The sequence below is a fragment of the Bactrocera oleae genome, chromosome 4 (assembly GCF_042242935.1).
Source record: "Bactrocera oleae isolate idBacOlea1 chromosome 4, idBacOlea1, whole genome shotgun sequence".
Classification (NCBI taxonomy): domain Eukaryota; kingdom Metazoa; phylum Arthropoda; class Insecta; order Diptera; family Tephritidae; genus Bactrocera; species Bactrocera oleae.
In genome coordinates this window covers 37,329,106-37,347,477 of record NC_091538.1, presented here as the reverse complement: position 1 = coordinate 37,347,477, position 18,372 = coordinate 37,329,106, and the positions used below count along the sequence as shown (strand labels likewise).

At 32.6% G+C, this 18,372-nt stretch overlaps 1 protein-coding gene and 1 long non-coding RNA gene across 7 annotated transcripts; one reads left to right on the top strand and one right to left on the bottom strand.

The window, feature by feature from the left end:
- Positions 1-7,193: 7,193 nt before the first annotated feature.
- Positions 7,194-12,830, top strand: zda (peptidyl-prolyl cis-trans isomerase zonda). 5 transcript variants are annotated; one of them, XR_011395821.1, is made up of 10 exons: positions 7,206-7,387; positions 7,449-7,860; positions 7,914-8,057; positions 8,265-8,347; positions 8,420-8,561; positions 8,615-8,782; positions 8,849-8,938; positions 8,994-9,134; positions 11,190-12,382; positions 12,490-12,830. XR_011395821.1 is itself a non-coding variant. In XM_070107667.1 (9 exons), exons 2-9 carry the CDS (start codon positions 7,480-7,482, stop codon positions 12,565-12,567), a joined length of 1,227 nt encoding a protein of 408 aa, XP_069963768.1. In that variant the 5' UTR covers positions 7,194-7,308; positions 7,452-7,479; the 3' UTR covers positions 12,568-12,830. The 5 variants fall into 5 exon arrangements, 4 of the variants coding, with proteins under 4 accessions (XP_069963768.1, XP_014095636.1, XP_069963767.1 ...); XM_070107667.1 differs by lacking the exon at positions 11,190-12,382 and having other exon boundaries at positions 7,194-7,308; positions 7,452-7,860; XM_014240161.3 differs by lacking the exon at positions 11,190-12,382 and having other exon boundaries at positions 7,194-7,308.
- Positions 12,831-13,825: 995 nt separating this feature from the next.
- LOC138856857 (uncharacterized) lies at positions 13,826-17,571 on the bottom strand. Of its 2 annotated transcripts, none has more exons than XR_011395823.1 (2): positions 16,880-17,571; positions 13,826-15,463 (listed from the first exon to the last, which is right to left on the bottom strand). It is a non-coding gene; the product is annotated as an uncharacterized lncRNA (long non-coding RNA). The 2 variants fall into 2 exon arrangements; XR_011395822.1 differs by having other exon boundaries at positions 17,260-17,571.
- Between the last annotated feature and the right edge of the window lie 801 nt (positions 17,572-18,372).

Here is an 18,372-nt window from a genome sequence, read left to right as displayed (position 1 = left end):
GGTGTCGCTCTGGGCATTCACACGGTCAAAAATAGTCCAGCAACTCGAGTCTAGTTTTTCTGCATTCCTTTTCACAAAATGTTCGTAAATATTTGTGCGGTTCGACTGCGCAACACCGCGCAACACTGCGTGCTGCGTATTTCATTTGTATGCTGAGATGATGGTCACACATTTTGCTTGCAATGAATTACCATGAATATGGTAGAACAATATGCATAGTACAAGTACCTACCCGCTAAATAGTTTCAAAAAAATACTAAAGACGGGAATTCCCTAATCCACAAGAATGTATTGAATATCCGCAACTAATATTTTCAAGGCCAAATTTATAATAGCAATTTCCTAATCTTTAAGTATTAACAACTCATAATTTCTTTACTCCGTATTAAAAATTCATAATTTCTTTACTCCATAATCTATATCTTAATTTTCTCCTTATTTACAATTTGTCATAATATTTCTATTATTCTATGCATACGTATTTGCATATTACATACAAAAATAGATAACAGAACTCAAATTTGCGATCGAATTCATTTGAAACCGAGCGCTCTTGCAACCATTCAAAGAATTTGAAAGTGAAAAGGAATGCTGAAAAGGGTAGCAGCGAGCTGTTACGAACAAGAACACAAAGCGTGCCACCCGAACACGAGTGGCACGGTCCCTTCGTCTTTCCTCGTCATCCCCTCACCCACAATAAACTGGTATGAGACTCTTTTGAGTCCCTGTCTGAAACGGCACTAAGTGCCGGTCAAAAAGAGTCCAGCAACTCGAGTCTAGTTTTTCTGCATTCCTTTTCACAAAATTTTCGTAAATATTTGTGCGGTTCGACTGCGCAACACTGCGTGCTGCGTATTTCATTTGTATGTTGAGATGATGGTCACACATTTTGCTTGCAATGAATTACCATGAATATGGTAGAACAATATGCATAATACAAGTACCTACCCGCTAAATAGTTTCAAAGAAATACTAAAGACGGGAATTCCCTAATCCACAAGAATGTATTGAATATCCGCTACTAATCTTTTCAAGGCCAAATTTATAATAGGAATTTCCTAATCTTTAAGTATTAAAAACTCATAATTTCTTTACTCCGTATTAAAAATTCATAATTTCTTTACTCCATAATCTATATCTTAATTTTCTCCTTATTTACAATTTGTCATAATATTTCTATTATTCTATGCATACGTATTTGCATATTACATACAAAAATAGATAACAGAATTCAAATTTGTAAACGAATTTATTTGAAACCGAGCGCTCTTGCAACCATTCAAAGAATTTGAAAGTGAAAAGGAATGCTGAAAAGGGTAGCAGCGAGCTGTTACGAACAAGAACACAAAGCGTTCCACCCGAACACGAGTGGCACGGTCCCTTCGTCTTTCCTCGTCGTCCCCTCGCCCACAATAAACTGGTATGAGACTCTTTTGAATCCCTGTGTGAAACGGCACTAATGAGTTGTCACTTTGCAACATTGTATAAATCTGTAAGTAGCCAATCCTAAGATTTTCACTAATACACACGCAAAAATATCCCACTTGGTACGGGTTGCCTCGAAAATTCTACTACTAAAATCACACTTGGTACGATTTGCCAACCAATATTCTGCTACTAAAATCACACTTTGTACGGGCTGACAACCCATATTCTATTACTAAAACGTTCAAATGACAGAAATCTGCTCTAGTGTGTTGCCGTTTTTGTTTTAAAATTAATAACTTTAAGAATGTTTTTATTCCATATTCAAATATTTTTCGGTTGTTTTAGTTCCTAAAGATTAAATTTACATAGTATTATTTAAATTATTATTTATTGTATTGAAATATTATTAAATGTTTCCAATTTTATCTCTTTTAACTTACATGTTTATGTTGTTGTGAGTAAAAATTCTTTGTCTGTTGAATATTTAAATTCTTAGTTTACCGGTTTAGTCCTGGGGAAACAAACACAGAGGTGGTGAGGAAAAGCAATGGGAAAACTTTAGTTTAGCATCCCACGATTTCAGGGTTAAGAGGGGTATGGTTGGATAGAGGAGATTCTCCAGATCACGAATATATATAACTATTGGCGCCGGAAACGTACAGTTTTCCAGATATTTCCATTTTAAGTGCAAATTGTTACACAAAACCTTTTATTTAAAACTCTGTGTTAAAAAAAGGCATATTCGATCAGGTGATCACGGCTGTTTCACACACATACGAAAACAGCTGATTCTTTGGCTACTTGTAGGCTTATACAATGCTTTGCAATTCTTGACACGAGTACTACAAATGAAGCGTAACGTGAGCAGCTTGGACGTATTATGCATGGATAAAACGATCCGAAACTCTTTGATTTGAGAGAGCGCTGTCAAAGTCCACATTTTTTATAACATTTGACAATGGTGCCACTAGTGAAAGAAATACGTTTTGATATTTTTTAATGTATTTCTTGGGTATTTTTCGGTTTTCATTTTACAGAAAAATATACATAATTAAAATTAGTTTAACAAGCTAGATATCCTAATATGACTTCTAAATATATGTACGTGTATATTTTAATCACACAATATTTTCTAAATTAACTTTTAAAACTAATTTTAACAAAATATTTTAATATTTCAAAACACTTTCAAGTTTTAAATAAGCTAAACATGAATACTAGTTAGTTTTTATATACTGAATAAACAAATATCTTTCGATAATCTATTCGGAATTCAAAGTTTACATAACATTTGCTGGGAATTCTAGCCAAAATATGTATATACGTTGACAATTCGTACTGGTAAGAAAAACAATACTCTGCGACAAAATACACGCTCTTTTTTAAAATCAAAGCTATATTAAAACTCTTTAAATAAAGATTAGAAATATACGTAAAAGTCACCAAAAAATCTGAACTCACAAATTACCCACTGATTTCGCAATTTATTTCTGCCGGATTTTTAGTGGTAGTTTATTGTTTTGGTTGTCATCTGTTCAGTAGCTCATGGTGGTTTTTTTTGGCAGCACTGAAAGTTCAGAAAGCAAAGAGAGGAGTTTCGGATCATTTTATCTATGGTATTATGCCTTCATCTAAACACTGTGCGACTTGTTTATCTATTATTTGTTGGTCCTCATAAGACACCCTACGAGTTGGTTGGTAAACAGGAACTTCATCAGTGAGATAATTGTATTATTCACTGGTGAATTATCATTATTCTACGGTATATAGTTTTTGATATTTGTTTTACCGTCTTTTCCCTCTTTTTATTAAGGTGACTCAAATCAATGTCTTGTTCCTAAAAATCTATACTAAAACATAAATTTGAGAAAACATCTGTCATAAAATCATCACTGTTTCGATTCCTTCTGCTGTCACATCTTCATTAACTGGTATAGTAACCCTCTCTTTGAACTGTTTGAAAATTGATTTACCAAGAATCGCTTCGTATATACAAGTAATATCTCCTATTACTACCTTTTGAAACGTCAGATTAACATTGCTCTCATCGATTAGCACCTGTATCTTAATACTTCCTATCGTGGATATTTCGCCTGCACCGTTACCAAATAGTTGTCTTTGTTTTGGGATTAGCTGTATATATTTGCCCATCCTGTTAAATGTATCCCATTTCATTAACTTAATCAATTAAATCTACATGGCCCTGGACCCGCTTTGTGTATGCACTCTTTGGTAGTTTACACTCAAAAGAGCTATGACATTGACATTTAAATTATTTGAATTGCTTGCTCGCACAATCTCTAGTTATGTGCGATAGGTCACCACTTTTTTCAAATCTCCTTTCGGTTTTTGATCTAATCGAAGAATTATACTTTTTTGATTAACTTCATTGTATTCTTGCACTTTCTTAGGATTTCATAAACTGCTAACTATTATTTAAGCTCGGTCACTATTTTAGCATGGTAAAGCAAAGTATTGCTATATTTAAATCCAGGAAAACCGCCTCTGAAATATTACAACAAACTTTCTTCATCCAAGCGTATTGATTTTGCTATATCTATCAAAGCATATAAATATTCACGATACGTTTCCCATTTCTTCTTCTGTTTTCTTTCCAACGTCTTATTCACGCCTGCTGCTAGTAACTTATTGCCAATTCATTATTAAGTGCTAATTTGAAGGAATTCCAATCACATAGGCCGGTTTGACTACCTATGTAAAGTATTGCAGCACCACGCAACAACTGTTTCGCGTAAATAAATTTGTATACCTCATTTCAATTTACAATTTCTGCACTTTTTCTTCTGGTCAATCCACTTCTGTATATCAGACGTATCAGTTCCATCAAAAGTTGAAAGGCTTTCTTCAAGAGTACAATGCGGACGGCGTATGGGTATAGGTGACTCAGACTGTTTTTGAGTAAAATCGCATTCTGACTGGTTCGACTGCAAATCGCTCGCTTCACTTCACTCCTAATCCATTTCTCTCAACTTATCTTTCATAGTCGTCACGGTAATTTTTAAAATAGCGTCCGCATTGATTTCATTGTCGCTACTGTGTTTACTAGTAAATTGTTAAAATGTTTATAAAAACTACTTATGTATCTTAAATATAAATAAAGTAGTTAAATGTTATCTTATAAAATGTATAGATTTAAAATAGAGTAAGTAATTTATCTTATTCTTCAAATTGCGTCAAAATTATTTAGCTCTTAGTAATTCAACGATCAATGCTAACGTTTTTACATAATTTGTACTAAAAACTCTCCCTGTTTGTATAAATTTCACATGAATTCGAAATTTGTTAATGCAAATTGGGTTAAAACGAATTCCTTCACCTTACTGCAGTTTAAACGTAAACACTTTTTATAAACATACATTAATCAAATATTGCATTTCGCAAACATTTATTACATTATTTACGTAAATACATATGTTGGCTGAGTGTTTACATATTCGTATATTCCTATTAGATTTATATGCTTTTAATATACACACTTATTTATTTCGTGTAATTTTTTTATGATAACCTTCGTCTTCTTTCGGTTTTCGGCTTACTCCTCCTTCTTCCATTCCTCTTCGTCTACCTTCAGCTTTCTGTTATACTTAATCTTTTTTAGCGTCTCTCCTCGTCTTCGTTCGGCTCTGTGTCTTCTTCTTTAACTCCCCTTCGTCTTCGTATGGCAAAATTTTAAATTCCAACAGTTTTTAACTTTGCTGTCGCTGCTGAAGTAAACTGCTCTTATGTATCGGCTCTCAATAGTTTGCTGCTGATGAAAATCGCTTTGCTTCAAACTCTTAGCTGCAAAGCTCTACTACAACCGCTACGTTCACTTTTCGCTTCCACTATTAGGGACTGCTTCAAATGATACTGCTTCTCATAGAACAGTCTGGACGAAATTCGCTTGTTGGTTAATGGCTTTAAATTTTATGCTTTATTTTCTCGATTAGCTCAAATTTAGTCTCGAAAAGGGTCCCCAATTGTAGACATAGATAAATCCATGATTGTAGATTTGAGATAAGTGACAAGAAACTAAAAGAGCGAGTGCGCCTGGATAATGCTTAGCTATCGACTGACTGCCCGTCTTTTTACTGTTCGCTCATTTTCTTCCTCATATGAAATTTTCTCGTTGACAGAACCTTCACACACTTTTAGAAAAACTCACCCTGTTTGTATAATACTTACAAATAAGTTATTATTTATTATTAATATTATGAGTATAAAAATACGTAACATTATGTTATATACATAGCAAAATATTGTATAACTCTTATATACATAGCAAAATATTGTATAACTCTTATTTCTGTTAAATCTAAACTATTTTTGCTTTTTGCAATGTATGCAATCTTAAACTTATATAAAACATTGTCCTTTGTGCTTTAGAACATTGTTTATACTTGATTTTTAATTTATATTTTGTAATTATCCTACGTAGTCAATCTTATTAGTTAAATTTTTTGATACATTGTCATGCGCAGGGATGGGCAGGAGTTTAGCATGTGCTAAAAGAGCGTAAGTGATAGTATACGTACACCAGTGATCAGAATCAGAGGAACTGCGAGTATTTACGTGAGCATAAAAGTCACTTAATTAGAACTCTGTAGCCTTAGGTTAGGTTAAGTTTAATGGCGGCTCATTAATAGCGGACTACTTTATGTAGTCGTTTGTGAAGCCATAACAATAGAGACTCCCGTTCCCACAACAGTCGGGTCTACGTAACCGGAACGGACCCGGATTTATTCCTGCCAAGGACTGTCAAATCAGCAGAATTCTGCCTCTACAACAACAACAACCTACGACTACGATCTTTTAAGTCGACGAAGCGTCTTGAGGTCAATACCACAATTCCCACAACAGCCGGTTCTACGTTACCGGAATTGACGCGGATTTTATCGGGCCAAGGGCTGTTATTTCGGCGATCTAACCCTATTTGGATCGGTAAGTTCTTTCTAGGTCAATACAAATTGGGCGTTTAATTACTGGCTCAGTGGGCTATCTGAAAGTGTGAGCTCCCAAGTGTTTAAGTCTTAATTTCGCAAACGCAACCTCGCCTTCTTTTAATAGCTTCTGCAGCTGGCATCTGGTAAGATTCTCAACCCTGCAGCGTGGAGGCAGATAGGGTAATGACCTTTAAAGCCCCAATAAGCTTAAACGGGACAAACAATATGACACACATTTTTTTTTAATAAATATATACATTACACGAAGTATTAAAAAATTGTACGCTTGATTGTCGTACATGTTAAATCAGAGATAAAGAGATGCCCAACTCATCTCTCACTGGAAATTGCTAAACGTCAAAACCTTTTGAACTCAGGCAACTGTCAAATTTCAGGAGGTCTGACGTTTAGCAATTGAAAAAAAAGGACGGCCAGATTGAAATCCTACAGGAAAATATGTCAACAGAGACATTTGTTGCTGCTGTTGAAGATCACTAATAAAAATTGGAAAACAATGAAAATGAAAGAAAACGCGAAATTGAAATTTATATGATGAAATCTTTTGTGATGCCATGCTAAGTAGTATTAATTTTCAATTGAAAATTCTCTGCTCTTTATCTGGAGAATCTCCTCTATCCAACCATACCCCTCTTAACCTTGAAATCGTGGGATGGTATATCGAATGCCATTTAATACGTACCCATTGAATGCCATCTAATACGTACCCATACCCAAATCGTATCCCACGCTTACGCGCGCAATGTAGTTGTTAGTTTAGAAGTTACCCTTAAATTGTATCGAACTCTTCGGTAACGATATATATTTACTATCGTAAAACTGATATATTGCTGACCAGCTGTATGCTGAATTTTGCGTGCTGACGAAGGAAAATTAAGAATTTCCACAAATTGAATTGGTTTAGTAAAAAAATTCCTTTGTAAGTTCATAGAATATTTTGTAGACCACAATATAGTTTATTAAAATTGGTGCAATATTTAGAACGCGCTTTACTCTAGGTATTGAGAATAATACCTTTTATCCGCATGAAAATAATTTACCATAATTTGTCGTTTTCAGTAGAAACCTACTTTAAAGTACATTGCATACAATGGACACTGAAAAATCCAGTAGTAGTTCATTTGAGGACCTTTCCAATATAAACGAATTAGAAACTAAATCAGCACATGTAAAAGAATCGGATGTTAAAGGAGAGGAAAAAGACAGCTTTCAAATTGGGACTAAAAATGCAAAAAATCAGCAAGAAAATATTAAACTTGAAGGGAGTGGAGTTGGTGTTTCAATTGGAGATAATGAGCCGTGTGATGTGTTAGGTAATGGCCAGTTAGTTAAACGTGTTATAAAACAGTCTCAACTAATTGCTCGGCCAGCAAGAGGAGATCTGGTAACAGTTACATTTAATGGTCGAATGCCTAATGGAATCGTTGTTGAGAAAAAGGAAAATTATCAAATTCACGTTGGCGATTACGAGGTTTCCGGATTTATATTGCTGTATATATTTTATAATAACATTTTAATGTTTAGGTTGTACAAGGACTCGACATGGTTATTCCTTTAATGAACATTGGCGAAGTTGCTGAAGTTACTATCGATGCAAGATTTGCTTATGGTAGCCTTGGTTTAAAAAATGATGAAAATGAAAGCGCCAGCGTGCCTGCAGATTCAACAGTAAGAAAAATAATATACCGTATACAAACTTACACTTTGAAACTCCTCTATACATATTGCCGGGTAGAAGAAAACAAAAGGCTTTCGGAAAGCTGGTGAATTAAAATTCATTGAGATCCATCCGGTATTATGTTAATATTCTGTCAATCAAATTTGAACTATTATTTTAGTACAAATAACTGATAATTTTTTTCTAAATTTCTACAGCTAATATATGAAGTACATTTACTAAATTGTAAAAATGAGGATTTTTCGGATTTAAAGTCCTTTGAAGTACGCAGGAATTACGGGTTAGTAATATTAACACCATGTTGTCTTATATATATATATATTTTAATCATTAATGTATTATATACATATAGAACACGTAAAAAGGAACGGGCAAACTTCTGGTATAACCGTAATGAATACAATACGGCTATTCAGTTGTATAGGCGTGCACTAGAATTCTTGGATGATCGCGATGGTGATCCTGATTCTATGTTCGATAAGGAAGATTTGGAAGTGAGTACATATTTGTACTTATTTAAATACATATTTACCTTTCTGTGTATAAGTTTTCTAATAGCGATTTGCAAACATTACTCGAGGATAGATTGGTTGTCTACAATAATCTGGCAATGGCTCAAATAAAAATTTCAGCGTTTGATGCTGCTTTGAAGTCGGTAGAGAACGTACTACGTTGCCAGCCAAGCAATTCTAAGGCTTTGTATCGAAAGGGACGAGTAAGTATATAATAATCTTCATTTTGCATTATTTCATAAATAATCTAAACGTAACTCATTGAAAAGATTCTCGAAGGAAAAGGAGATACGAAAGGTGCTATTATTTTATTACAAAAGGCTGCTACATTCGAACCAGATAGTAAAGCAATACAGCAGGTTTGTGCTATTAATAGTTTTGTTGTAAACATATTGAACTAATTTTATTACACAGGACTTAGCAAAGTTGATAATCAAAGCACGCAGAGAAGAACACAACGAAAAAGAAATGTATCAAAAAATGCTGGGACAAGCAAAAAAACTTGAACAGAAGCATAAACAACCGCAGAAGCAACAAAACATTGAAAGCTCGAAGGTATGCAATTGGTATAAATTTTTAAACAGATTGTTGCCAAATCCTTTTTGATACCAAGTAGCCAACAATTATGACATATCACGCTATCAAAACTGTGTTATTCAAAAATATATCACATATTAAATTAGTAAATTGTTGGGTTTCCGTTTGTCGGATCATATTTATCTTGGACAACATATTTTTTTAATTACATTGGTATTGAAAAATAATTATTAAAAATATCTCGCAACTGTTGAGGCTCTAAGGCGGTGAAATATTTTCAGGTGTCGACAAAGTTTTTACTAAAAAATCTTGCTAATGAACTCAAAATTAATTTTTCGAAGAACCCGTGAATGGAATAAAATCTTTTTTCTCTAATATTTTGTATCTCCCTAACTTATATTATAAGCCATAGACTCACCTAGTTCCATTACCAAATTTTGCTTCTTTTTTTATCAAATTAGATGTACTCATATATCACATAACTAACGGGACTCTATTTAATGTATTGTGTATATATTTGTTATATATGAAGAAAAAATCAACCAGCTAATCGGAAGTCATTATATTAGTAATATGAGATTTGATGTTACTATTGCGGAAAGCTGTCGGATTATAGTTGCCATTATGCTTGCGTTGGACATTAACTGTTTCAGATTGTTGTTTGCGTAAGGCAGAAGCCAGTCTACTTGAAACCCCAGAGCAGTTTCAATCTACTCTAATAAGAGTTGATGGCGTTATAGGGGTGATAGACCAAGGTCTAGACCGATATGAATGAAATTATATTCAGCGCGAAATTATTTAAAATTAATTTAATTCACATAATTTCGTTCAAACTACTGTTATAATTCTTCCAAAATTTTTTGTTATCAACACGTGCTGTGTTCGAATACTTTAATTAACGATCTAATTATTTCTGAAAAAGACGTCCTACTTAGTTTAAATAAGTTAAAGCCATCTTTTAGTTACGGCACAGACATGATACCCTCATGCTTCCTAAAAAATAGTGCCAAATATATTTACTTGCCTTTGACAAGAATACTTAAACACGGTATATTTCCTTCAACATTGAAAACTATAGAGGTATCGCAAAACTATCAATTATACCTAAACTTTTTGAAGCTATCATCACTGACCATATAACCTTTCCGATTTCTCCGTTAATTTCCTCATCTCAGCATATCATCAATGACCATATAACCTTTTCGATTTCTCCGTTAATTTCCTCATCTCAGCATGGATTTCGTAAAGGGAAATCGACTCTAACAAACTTGCTTGAATTTGTAAACCATGTATCATTGGGTTTTAGGGAACATAAGCATACGGATGTTATATACACGGAATAGAATAGATTAATTTTGAGGTATGCACAGCGACCTATGGTCTATTGTGCCCTCCCCTAAGTCATATCGAATCATCTAGGCCCAGCATGTTGATAAATTCCAAAATTCTGCTGGGTGCTAGTGAGGCGATACAATCCCTGTGTGGAAACATGGATCCCAAGGCCTTGATTTCTCCTGTCTGAAAATAAATTTAATATCCCGGTTCGCTTTTCGAGGCAGTTTAAAAAAGACTTTATTGTTTTCTCTTAATAAATGAAAATATAACAATTTATTATATCGTAACTATAAATCTTCTCTGTTGAAATTTTTGTTGCTGTAGCTGAGCAGTTTTAGATCTCAACATTTAAAAAACTGTCTTGCCTTTTCTGACTCGGCTAATTCCGCACGTATGCGGATTGCGCCAATCACGTCGGTTGACCGGGAGGAGGGTAATCGTTTGGTTATTATTATTTCATTTAAATAAACACATATTGACCGAAATATACGGTTTTTTGAGCTAGGAGTGCATGTAGTCCAATTTCACTCTTTTACACACTATAACAATAATTTGAAAATAATGTTATGCCCTAATTTTGGTCGTATAGCTCCTCAGATGTAGAACTTTCATCACTTTTATCCACTTTTTACGTGTCTTATTGCCATATTTTGACATTTAGTGTATAAATGTATAAATAATATGTGTGTTAAATATTTTACAATTGAACCCTTTCTATGTTCTAACAATATATCATAGATAAAATGATCCGAAACTCCTCTCTTTGCCTTCTGAGAGAGCCTCTCTTTGCCTTCTGAGAGAGCTCATGAACTTTCAGTGCTGCCAAGAAAAACCACGAGTTCATGAGCTAGTGAACAGATGACAAGCAAAACAATGAACTACCACTAAGAATCCCGCAGAAATAAATTGCGAAATCAGTAGGTAATTTGTGAGATCAGATTTTTTGTTGACTTTTACGTATATTTGTAATCTTTATTTAAAGAGATTTAATATAGTTTTGTTTTTTAGAAAGAGCGGTTATTTTGTCGCAGAGTATTGTTTTGTTAAGCAGTACCAATTGTCAACGTATATACATATTTTGCTTAGAATTCCGAGCAAATGTTATGTAAACTTTAACTTCCGAATAAATTATCAAAAGATTTATTTATAGAGTGTATAAAAAAAGAAATAAGGTTAATTTTAAGGTTATTTAAAACTTTTAGGTGTTTTGAAATATTAAAATATTTTGTTAAATTTAGTTTTAAACATTAATTTTGAAAATCTTTTGTGATTAAAAAATACATGTACTTATATTTAGAAGTCATATAGGATATCTAGCTTGTTAAACTAATTTTAGTTATGTATATTTTTCTGTAAATTGGAAACCAAAAAATACCCAAGAAATACATTAAAAAATTCAATCAAAACTTATTTCTTTCCTTAGTAGCACCACTGTCAAATGTTATAAAAAATGTGGACTTTGACAGCGCTCTCTCGAATCAAAGAGTTTTGGATCATTTTATCCATGCAATATATGTAATAGCTATATATATTTCGATTGGTCATTTCTTTGCTCTCTTGTCAAAAATTTACACGTAAAAGCACCAACAAATTTATCGAGTTGAATTGAAGCAGGAGCGTATGCGGATACCTTGGTATAACTTCAATCTTCAGTGCTGCCAAGTTTTGTGTTGCATATTTTAGCTCACTTTCACTATTGTGAATGGTAGAAATGACATGGAATTTTAAATACATTTTTTTTCTTCTTTTTTTAAAACATAAGACTTAAAATCAATTATAATAATTTATAGAAAAATGGTTACAGCAACGTATTTAACGCAAAAGAAGAAGAAATCAGAACACAGATTCAATTTCGCATGAGTCAGAAGACAAGTTAAAGCAGGGTTGCACCACAACTGCTGCCCGATTGGCAAATCGAAGACCGCCTATACGTACTTATATTATATATTATTTACATATATGTTTGGTTTTATCTGCTGTCTGTTCTTCTATCAGCATAATATATTAATTACATATATGTTTGTTTTTATCTTTTCAGCTTAAACTTATAGGATATTTAATGGGATCAATTTTAATTGGTGTAGCCGGCGTTGCTATATATAGATACAAATACTAGATTTAGTGCACAAAAAGATAAAAGCCGACTGTTTGCGACGAACTACAAAATCAGTTCATTTAATAATCAAAAATTAAAAAATTGATAAAGCATTTAACAACAAGAAAATTAGAATCGGATAAAATTCCTGTTCAATTATTATTTGTTTATTTTGTAAATTTTTTAGTGATTTATAGTGTGGGATTTAAGTGTTTTCTTTTTTTATTCGTAAATATATTTTAATATAAAGGAAGATTGGAGATGATATAAATATCCTTCCAGAACATATGTTTTTACATTACCAAAAATAGAGTGATCAAAAACAAAGATTAGACGTCAGATTTATAACACTTACTGTAAAAATTATTAATTTTTTACAGTCATGTCGTCCATAACGTTGAATATCTTCTTTAAAGAGCGTTTTACTAAGTTTAACAGGAAAATTAAGAAACATTTTTATGTCAAGGCATCGATTAACATCGTGATAATTTAATTATTTCATCGAAATTGACACATTTCAAATAATTCATCTGTATTAAAATCACATTTTTCAGACAAAGAGATACAAGTTCGCAGAATACAGCGGAAAATTTACGATTTATTTCAGTACTAGCGACCTAACTACAAATAGTGATTTTTAGTTGATACTGCACAAACGATGCAAACGACTTACTTAACACCCGTTCCCTCGACAGTCTAGTCTAAGTAACCGGAACGGACCCGGATTTTTATGCGTCCAAGGATTGTCAACTCGGCACCATTCCTCAAAATTAGTTCAATAATGTTTTTGCCGCTACTACAACAACAACGCACCTAACGGTTATTTTCCAGTTAAATAAGATAGTGATGACTGAAATTTCTTGGGTAGGTAGATAAGTATATTGTGATAAATGAAAAAAATAATTTTAAAAATTTTTGAGTTGTGACTCCTTTGTAGTTAGTGTGCGAAAAATTAATTGTCTGATTGTTGAAATTACTAGATTCCTGCGCATTAAAAAATGTCCTATTCGATTGGAAACGTTCGTATAAAAACGTATACATATTTTCTTTAACCCTATCAGTAACATTTTTCTCTATGTTGAATTGGGATATAAAATTTTACTATGGTGTAAATAAATTTTACATTTTAAAAAGTTTAAAAGCCAAATTTTGACAGTTGAAGTTAAAAAAAAGTTTAAATGTTTATCCTGTTATTTAAATTTTTAAATATATTAGAAAAATTAATAAAATGTATATAAAATACCTGTCTGCTAATTACACTACAAATTAAACTAGAAAATTGCTTCATATAAGCGTTTATTACTCATTGAGAACATTCTCTTCTATAAATCTACAATATATATATATTATATGTAGGTTTATACTATGAGGGAACTGCAGCAGTGCACAGCAACAAAATACACCGAATGCTTATGCTTTAAACACATAGACGACTGCACTACACGACGTAGCGACAACGAAATTTCCTTGTCTGCAAATGGCGTCCTGAAGCCAGTTTCTTGAACATTTTGAAAACGGCAGCGGCATATCAAACAGCTGACGTATACAATTCCGTAGAAACTAGTGCGATTATAGCTTTGTATAAATCTACATGTAACCAATCCTAAGTTTTCACTAACACATACGCAAACATGTCACACTTAATACGAAATATTAAAGTACTAATTTCGCATTTGGTACGGGTATCCTACTAGTATTCTACTACTAAAACGTCTAAATGCCTCATTTCTGCTATAATGTGATGCCGTGTTATGTTTTAAAATATTTCCCTTTAAGGATGTTTTTTATTACATGTGTAAATATTATTTATTACTTAGTACATTGTTTTTATTAATATTATTGTTGTTCCAGAATATCACCTGGTATTTTCTAATTATTTTGGTTTTTGTTGAAATTAGTACAAGTAGATTGTTTTGACTTGTATTTTTTGATGAATACAATGGAATTGGATCTAATTTTATTATATTTATTTTATTATATATTATTTCGACTCATATTGTTAATGTAATTACTATTCCTGAATTGTACCAGATTTTATATATATATATTTTTTCTAGTTATATTTGTTATGAAAAGTAGGTTAATTTAGAACATACGAAAATGTTATATGGCTGAATATATGAAAACCGAGCATCCAAAACAGATCGGAAACGCGCTTACATTGCTACCGCAGAGATGGTGAGGTAAAGCAATAAATATGCAAGAAACTTTTCTTGAAAGTTTTCATTAATGTGTTCCATTAGAAATACATTTCTGTGTCAAAAAAGGCAGATTTCGATCAGGTGTTCTCAGCTGTGTAGGTTCTTAGAAAACAGCTTATACTTTTGTTACTTGTGGGTTTATACAGTGGAATATAGTAACCATAGACAACCGTATATCAAACATATGTATTGTGACGAGCACGGATGATAGCTAGAAACAGGCTTTCGACAATTTCTAAGAATCATGCAGATAGCGAAATTCATGGTGGCCAGAATGTTTGAGTGGTGATGTTTTGGGAACGTTCTAATATATAAGGCTCCCGGCTTTTGCAGAATACAGTTCTAGTTAAAGTCCTGCCGTGTAAAGACCAATTAAGGTATAACTAAGAAATTGTAAACTCGGATAATGAGTAATAAAGCGTTAAGTTGTTGTAAATAGAAATAAAGATAAGTTTATAGCCATTGAATTGGGACTTTTACTTAACAATCCAGTGGTCGAACTCAAGATTGAGTTACAAGGTAGACGATTTATCGAGAAATTCGTTACAATATCCAATAGAAATAAGTTCACCGATTATAAAAACAGTTTTTATAGCAGTCATCCCTCGACAGGCATGGGCAAACATCTTATACCTTAATTATTGTTTGTAACTCCACTCGTTGAATTTAAGTAAAATCAATTCACCTTGATAGCAATCAAACTCTTTTTTGCCAATCTAAAAAATGGAAAAAAACGAAAAATTAAAACAATTCAAGGGGAATTAATGTTAAAGTGGACATTAGTTAGAAAGTTTGTTTTGTGTAGATAGAATAGAATAGAATAGATTAATTTTGAGGCGAAAGTTTGTTTTGTGTAGATAAGGAAGCATTTAGCTTTTTGCTAAATGAGATGAAGGCACATTTCCACAAACATTGGCCGCTACTTTCCCTTTCCTTGCTAACGGTAGTTATGAACAATGTAGTGGAAATTATTTTAACGATTTCTGTAGTTGTTTAGGAGGTTCTAATAAATATGGAACACTGTATATGTTTGTATTGGATAATTCCCAAATGACTGAAGAGAAGCAAAACGTGATAAATATTTAATTTTACTCAAAAAGTGCATTGTTAGAAATGGTATATTGTATCGACTCCTTATGTTCGTAACATTTAACACAGGCTCGTAATTTTTGTTTTACTGCTTTCAAATTGTAACTTGGCTAATCCAGTTTTGGGATATTTTTTCCATGAGCTAGAAAAGTTTTTTAATTTTGTTGTAACCTTGATTTTTTGTATATATTTATGGTAAATGTACAGTTTAGGTCCCCCAACTAAGGAGGCCTCACAAATTAAATGTTTTTTTTTTAAATCGTCTTATTTTTACGCGTAGATTACAAATCCGTGAGCGGAAAGTGCATGTTTTCAATAATTTATGTATATTTTTCAAAATTTATTTAACACACTTTGCACATATCACATATTCAAGTCACTTAGTTGTTGTTGTTGTAGCGGCAAAATTCTGTAAAATTCAGATCACTTAGCTGTAATTACCAGTTCAGCGTGTTAAACATTTTCTTATGAAAAACATATACTGAAGAAATGTAACAGTCACAATTTCTTTTGCGCCGTGTTCTGATGGTATGGACGAATATCGGAGATTGTCGAACTCCTTTCCGCACTGGCGGCCTTCGGCCGCGCTTCAAAAAAATAACCCTGGTCGGTCCAAAACCGGGGTGTTCATAGTTCAATCGCGTCAAACTTCTTTTTGCTGCTCTCAACCTCAATGATAATTTTCATCACGATGCAGAGTATGTGTAATTATTAATATCACAATAAAAGTGCACTAACACTGATATTTTAATATAAAGTTTCAAAAACGTTTATGAAGAAGAGGAGTAAACACCCCAAAAAACATGAACAATATGTAATTTTTTCAAAGAAAATAATAAAATAATTAAACTAAATGTATCACAATTTTTTATTTTTAATGCATATTTATAAAAAAAATAAAATAACGATTTTTTTTTAAATAATTTGAAACAAAATAGAAATATTGAAAAAATTCACTTTCCGCTTACGGATTTGTAATCTACGCGTAAAAATAAGACGATTTAAAAAAAAAATAGTATGAAATTATTTTAAAGCTTAGTTACCCCTTTTCCATTATGTATTAAGTTTCCGAAATGAACCGCACTAAGTTGTAAACCATAATACCACAATAAAGTTGAAGATCGAAAACACTTCAACCGATATTTTTTACGGATTGAGACGATAACGATAATACAGAATGTCAAAACTTCAACCAAAATGCAATTGAGGTGGAAACTATAACTGTAGTATTAATTTATATCAATTTGATAAATCCAATTCTAGTTTTAGTAACCATAATAATATCCGATCACCTGTCTTGAAAAACAACAAAATCACAAAGTATCTAAAAGTCCAAAATGGTGATAAAATCTGGGGGACTGATAACTTGAAACTTGTTTAAGAATTCTTACATTCTCCTCACAATCCCTTACATTTAACTTACCTCTCTAATCGTTTTTAATAATGTAACGGATTTACTCCACATATCAGGTACGATGAAACTCTACTTTGGAGTTCAATCACTGGATTGTTAAATAAAAGTTCCAATTTAATGGCTAAACACTTATCTTTATTTCTAATTCCAACAACTAAACGTTTTATTACTCATTATTCGAGTTTTCTTTTCTTACTTATAGCTGCCATTCCGTCAGCCTTTAATAGCAGATCGTTATTGTGGAATTAGTGTACGATGTGCCACCCTTCCGTACTTACCGTCCGTATCAGACAAAATTTGTCAAAAGTTATGCCCGTAGTGACAACGTAGAAAACAATTGTTCTCTCTTGCTCACATTTGAGCAATGTTGCCATCGCTCAATCTGTATACATGATTTTGCACACATTTAGTTTTTTAGTTATAATTTTTCATAATGTAAAATCTCAACACTAAAATCCAAGTATTAAAAATAGTCTACCTAAAAATAAATGCATTCGATTGTGATTTTGAGTTAGTTTAAGAATAAGACAAATATATACAAGTTTATTTTGTAAATAAAAAATAGTCTACTTATTTATAAATAAATGTATTCGTCTGTGATTTTGATTAAGTTTAAGAATATGCAAATATTTTCAAGTTTGTATATTAATTACTACAAAATATCGAGAATTGTAACCCTACGTTGTAAGAGAGCAATCAGCTGCCTTGTTTTTACGGAAAAATCCAATTTTCGCGGAAATCTCACGTTACAGACGATAGAAGCGGTGGTGAGTGTTCATTTACGTTGCGCTCTTATAAGATAAGATAGGCCGTATCAGGTTATATCTGTATTTCCCACTGGAGCATAGGGCCTCAATTGTGATTTCCGGTATAGAATTCGTGTTAATGTTGTTGACTTTTGTACCTCCAAATCTGTTGTGTAGGTTGCCGGAGCAGAGAGATATGTTGATACACGGTTACCCATTGTAGACTTTCCAATCTTGACGTTTAGACCCATGTCGAAATTAACCCTTATTCGAGGTGGTAGCTTCCGCGATGGTTATAAACACAAAGCGGGACCTAAGTAGCAACTACCCACCTTTAATGATTAAACACATCGTAGTGGTAGACTTCCTCGAAGCC

Excerpts from the sequence above, each read along its gene's own strand:
- zda (XM_070107667.1), top strand. The coding sequence starts at position 7,480 with ATGGACACTGAAAAATCCAGTAGTAGTTCATTTGAGGACCTTTCCAAT. Across the intron at positions 8,348-8,419 it reads GAAGTACGCAGGAATTACGG|AACACGTAAAAAGGAACGGG; the intron begins GTTAGTAATATT and ends ATATACATATAG. Across the intron at positions 8,562-8,614 it reads TCGATAAGGAAGATTTGGAA|TTTTCTAATAGCGATTTGCA; the intron begins GTGAGTACATAT and ends TCTGTGTATAAG.